The sequence below is a fragment of the Lytechinus variegatus genome, chromosome 1 (assembly GCF_018143015.1).
Source record: "Lytechinus variegatus isolate NC3 chromosome 1, Lvar_3.0, whole genome shotgun sequence".
Classification (NCBI taxonomy): Eukaryota; Metazoa; Echinodermata; class Echinoidea; order Temnopleuroida; family Toxopneustidae; genus Lytechinus; species Lytechinus variegatus.
Window position 1 is genome coordinate 67,222,991 of NC_054740.1, and position 6,000 is coordinate 67,228,990.

Consider the following 6,000-nt stretch of genomic DNA (forward strand, 5'->3'; position numbering starts at 1 on the left):
AGAGGAAGACAGGCGCAGTCCAGTCTCTGGTCCAGCCTCTGGTCCAGCGTCTGGTCCTCGGCTAGCTCTCCCCGTGGGAGAGCTAAGGAGAGGAAGACAGGCGCAGCCCAGCCTCTTGTCCCTTCTTCCGCTCCGGCGCCGGAGCAACCGAAGAAGAAGAAAAGAAGAAGAGGAGAACCACAGACGTAAGCCCCGCTCCGTCGGGCGGTCTGTCCTCTGATTCTTTTGATGGCCAGGCCTCTCAGCTTCTCAAGCTAATCTAGAGTGCCCTCCAGCACTGCGGGTTTTTACCCCCAGGCTTGCCTGCTTCAGCCGACGGTACTACCAACCGAGCGGATCAAGCAGACACCGGCCATCCAACACACCGAGGTGCCTCTAGCGATTCTCACGAACCGCCGGCCCTCAAATCAATGGCCAGGCGTCGTAACCTCCTGTTACAATTAAACGCCCTCGAGTATCACGGATCTTATCCTCATACTCCCTGTCAGCTAAAACCGCCGTGTCCAGCACCGGGCAGGTCAAGCAGACAGTCGCCATCTCACACCTCGGAGAGTCACCGGCAATATCATGATTCGCCGGCTCACGCACCTGCAAGGGAAATTCCCGCTAATACACAGGTGCTATCGACATACGGGCGTCGCCCGCCATTATGTCACCAGACTCCCGATCATTATACCCTCTTCTGCCCCCCGGCGGGGGCCGCATAGAAGAGGAAGAAGAAGAAGAAATTCTAGGTCGCTAACCCCGCTGTGCGGGCAGACCTTCCCTTCTGATTCTTGTGCCGACGGCCAGGCGTCGTAACTTCATGTTACAACAGAACGCCCTCGAGCACCACGGATCTTCATCCTAATGCTCTCTGTCAGCTAAAACCGCCGTGTCGAGCACCAGGCAGGTCAAGCAGACAGTCGCCGTCTCGCACCTCGGAGAGTCACCGGCAATATGATTCGCCGGCCCACGCACCTGCAAGGGAAATTCCCGCTAATACACAGGTGCTATCGACATACGGGCGTCGCCCGCCACTATGTCGCCAGACTCCCGATGATTGTACCCTCTTCTGCCCCCCGGCGGGGGCCGCACAGAAGAGGAAGAACAAGAAGAAAGTCTAGGTCGCTAATCCCGCTTTGCGGGCAGACCTTCCTTTCTGATTCTTGTGCCGATGGCCAGGCGTCGTAACTTCATGTTACAACAGAACGCCCTCGAGCATCACGGATCTTCATCCTCATGCTCCCTGTCAGCTAAAACCGCCGTGTCGAGCACCGGGCAGGTTAAGCAGACATTCGCCATCTTGCACCTCGGAGAGTCACCGGCGATTTCATGATTCGCCGGCTCACGCACCTGCAAGGGAAATCCCCGCTAATACACACGCTAATACAATTATAAGACCGCCGCGGTCTTATTGCCGGTGTCGGGTATTGAGCGGATTGAGACTTCTCTCGCCAACCCGCACTCCGGGGAGCCATCGGCGAGTTACCTGCATGGGTATTCCCCCTTATTATGCAGGTACTCCCGAATTCGCCCTCTACGTCAAGCTCACGTACGGCGACGACTCCTTCAGCGGTAACTCTCTCCATTCTACCCCCTAAGCGGGCCCGTAGATTGGAGGTAAGAATCTCTTACATACCGCATGCCGCACTTCTCTCGTGAGAATGTTTGGCTGCTTTGAGAGGGCAACCTATCACGTCCGCGGACCGTCCGCCCAGGCGACGGGACCGTCGGTTTCTGGCCTGAACCTCACTTTCTATTTGAAAGTAAGGGTGCCCTGTCTTACTTAGCTCCTACCCTTGCAAGGCCAGAGTCAGGGCTAGTACAGACACCCGTCCTCCAGCGATCGCCGCTGAAGAGAGGGCGACTCCGATATGAGCACCATCACCGCTCAGCGGTATGTCTCACTACCTCATAGCTCTCCGAACTTATGAGTATGTATATCGGATCTGAATGTCACGGCGATTAAAAGTTCTCCTGTGCTTAGTAATCGCTACGCCTTCACCACCCGGTGCATTATGGTTATGTTAACCTATTTGTCTCGTATTCGGGCGGCTCGTTCGAGCCCTGCCCGAGCTGCCATCACCGGTCGTCCCCCCGGACACCGCCGGCAGCACCCGCACCGAATACCTGGAGGGAATCAGCTTTTCATATGCTAGATATCCCTCCTGTTGACATTCACAGCTGTTCCCCGAGTCCTTCCCGGTCGGGTAAGCATCATCTCGGAGGAAAGAAACCGCCGTACATCTCATGAGATTGTTGGCTATGTACGTGCGTTCAAGCTTGTTTAAAGCCCCAGACTTCTCTGTCGGCATTCTATGCCTACTTTCTGGGCACACCCACCGTACCGGGTCGGCGAGTTTACACCAAACTGTACGCCGCCAGACCATCGGTCGAGCTCTAACAGTCTATCTTATAGACTGCCCTCTATGTGGGTCAAGCTTTTTCACTCGGCACACTCGAGTCGCCTCGCATGCTGCTTTCATCCTCCCTCCATGCAATGCATGTGGCCATGGTCACCGCACGACCGAGGATGATGTAACCGTGGATGCATGTATGCTTATGCCTACCTAACCACGATCACTACGACCCGCTTTTTCTCGGGCCGACTGTGGATGAGTCTCTCCATGTAAGTGATTTACTTCACTGGAGTTCTTCTTTTAGAAACTTAGATGCTCATCCCCTGCTGCTTAGGGCGTCATTTTTGCCGCCCCCCCCCCCGCAGCTTTTTGGAACTCCTTATTCTCCGATATCGGACTGTTCCACGCTGCCGCAACCGGCGCCGGCGGTGCTTGCTCTTACGATCACCTGAGAGACCAGGCCTTGTGGCTGTTTTCATAAACAACTGGTTCTCACCGCAGACTGATGGAAATTTTTGTGATTACTTTCCTCAAGTCTCCTTCCTCCTTCGCTTGTTTCTTCAAGCGAGGACATCGACACTCTTAGCCAGTTTCCGTCCCTAACTTGATAGGACAGGGCCGTTGCTACCTCATTCGATTCCGTTGGGAACGTAACTGTTGAGGTATCATATCTGGCGATGTCTGTTCGTTAGAACATCTCTTGATTGTCGCTTTCACGTAAGATCATGACAGAGACTTTTCGCCAGCTCCCTCTGGCGTACACTTGCTGCTGCTAGGGATTCCCCCGCCCAGCGGACATCCATCGCAGCCTAGCCTCACGGGCTCTCTCGGCGATGGTGGCTTGAGCCAAGCCACCTCTTCCACCGCGGGCACTGCACCCTCAGATGGGTGCTTCAATCAGTACGGGAGAAAGGGGATCCTGAGTTCTCTCTCGATCACTCGGTCTATCACACTTTTGTCGTGATGTGTACCGCGCTGTTTCTCTGACACGCCCGGTTGAGCTGTTTTGACCAGACTGCTTTATTCTACATAGGCAGCAGGTCCGCGGCATTTCTTATTAACAGGATGGCACTCAGTCGCTTTCTCGACCCTTGACTGCCTTACGAGTGGTTTTCTTCTTAAATCCCTACTCTCCGTCGTTCCTGGTCCCCTTCGGACCGCTAGTAACGTTCTACCACAGCTCTCTATCAGAATTCTGCAGATGTTCTGCCCTCACGCATTTGAGACAGATATCGAATTCTGGGCGCTTTCTCCCACGCGGAGGCTTCTGAGATATCTCGCCTTCTCAGATTGTTCGATTGATCACTTACTGAGCCTTAAAAGCTTCAGTTTTCCGATCACAATTCTTGTTGAAATTTTCAACAAATTCCGAATTTTACGCTCTAGTCAGCTGGTGATGTTGTTCTCCTGACACTAGGCCGAGGGCCCATGATACTTAGTATCTTTCTTCTTGGGCTCTTTCTTGGAATCGTCGTTCACGACTTCTCGAGGTCCGCCTTTTGACGCTCCTCTTTCCTTCACTTCTTGCTCTTAAGGACTTCTTCACATGAGGCTTTATCGCCTCCCCTGTCCTTAAGGCAACGGCCTTCGTGTCTTCATCTCCCTATTTTTACGCACTTCTTAGTCTAGACATGCCTCCCTTCACGTTGAATCCGTGTTGGTCTAGCAAATCAAATGGGTATATCCCAGTTATTGATGTAAATTATGAAAATACTTACCATGATTTTCTTATTTACGAGATAACTGGATATACCCATTTGAACCCTCCCTCCTACCCCTCGCCTTGTGTGACAACATGTCTTGCCCGCAGGCTCATGAGAGGAAATGGACGCCAAATTGCGCGACGATCTTGGGATAGTGCGTTGGTAGGGAGATGCAGCGCGCGCGCAGGAAAAGTTGTGTACTCTATATTCGGCACGCAGGTTCATTGTAATGAACTAGCAAATCAAATGGGTATATCCAGTTATCTCGTAAATAAGAAAATCATGGTAAGTATTTTCATAATTGGCAGTTCATAAAATCATCAACCGATCTTGTACGTCCACCCATTACTCTTTGTTCTGTATGATGATTTGCTCTAATATTTTACTATGTTTACTCCTGAAAAAAACCCATGGATATATCTTGATTCATATTTTTGGTATACACTTGTATCACGTCCAATGCCATTGTAACACAATACCTTTTCTGTTGGAACTGAAAAAAAGAAATTTGTAAAATGAAGGTAATACTAATTTTTTAATAGTCTTGAGTTTAATATTCCACTTACATTGCCATTGCCATTGCAGGTACCGTCCCAAGTCCAGTTGTTTTCGGGGCTCTTATTGACCTGACCTGTATTCTTTGGGAGGAGGACGACAGCGGCGGTCGACAATGCTGGCAGTACGACAACGAAGCCTTCAGTCGTACCTCGCTCATCCTCGCGATGACCCTTCGATGCTGCTCCATCGTTTTCCTCATCGTCAGTCTATGCCTGTATAAGCCCGGCCCAAGCGGAGTGGACCCCGGGGCCGACGACGAGGAACCCGCCGTCGAAGTCGAGGATGGGGTGACTGGAGAAACTCGGGAAAATGGGAACGCTTTCCAAACAAAATTGTAAAGACACGAAACAGTAAAAGTAAAAACACTGTTGAAGAGGTATTCAACGCTGTTTAAGATACTTCACAACAGTTGTTTAATAGTTTTAAAAAACTATGCACAAATTATTGAAAATTTGCTGTTTAAAATGTTAAGCATTTCTTTATTTCAAACGACTACTGTAAAGTTTAATCAATTATAAACATCGTTGTTTAAAAGATTTTAAACAACGTTTTTATTGTGTAATATCATGTTTGATGTATACGCATCCGGGTGGAAGTCCTGTAGCAGATGATAATCACTTGTATTTCTGCCAAGACGGAGGCGAACTTGTCGCAATACAAATTACCTCATTAGAAAATTCTATTGAATATTTATCAAAGTAGGCCTATTAAATCGTAGATTGGCCATGATGCCACAACCGCTACTGATACGGTTCGAAGGCCTTAAAGATCTTCAAAATTTTCACAATCATTAGTCTTTCCATTTGTTTGATGTATTCAGAAATTTTATTTTTTAATGTGAAATGATGTGTATTTGAAATTGGTATTTTTTACTATTCTATTTCTGCAATGAAATGTCAGTCCTTTTTTAAATGTCTCTTTACCCCCTCCCTCTTTCTCTAATAATAACCTTTCCCTTATCTTCTACTTTCCCTCTTTTCATTTCTGTTTCTTCCACTTAAACTTCTCTTGCTATCATTCCTCTGTGTCTAACGTCGACCTCTTTCATAATATGTTCCTTTTCATTATTCTTTCACCTTTCGTTATCTTCAGGGGTCCATTTCATTGAACTTGTTTCTATAACAAAATTTGCAATTTTTGTTTTACGTTACTGAAATCATTGGATTTGATTGGCTGATAGTGAATTTATAATAATTTGTTTTTCATGAAACAGGACCCTAATTGTTTTGTCATTATGAGTGTGTGTGCGTGTGTGTGTGTGAGAGGGGGTGGGGCGGTATTTATCTTCTATAACTCTACCGTATTTTAAAAAGGGGATGATGTTAGCCACTTCCGGATATGAAAAAAACTATCCTCTAAAGAGAGAGAGAGATAAAAAACAAATATTGAAGAAAGGC

General features: G+C 48.5%; 1 protein-coding gene across 3 annotated transcripts in view; it reads left to right on the plus strand.

Annotated features, from left to right (window-relative positions):
• LOC121420454 (solute carrier organic anion transporter family member 4A1-like) overlaps window positions 1-6,000 on the plus strand; it is a 29,465-nt gene extending 23,465 nt beyond the window's left edge. For all 3 annotated transcript variants that reach the window (XM_041615101.1, XM_041615108.1, XM_041615113.1), the window contains exon 12: window positions 4,631-6,000. In XM_041615101.1, the coding sequence (XP_041471035.1) occupies window positions 4,631-4,941 (311 nt within the window). In that variant the 3' untranslated portion in view covers window positions 4,942-6,000. The remainder of the gene's footprint in view (window positions 1-4,630) is intronic.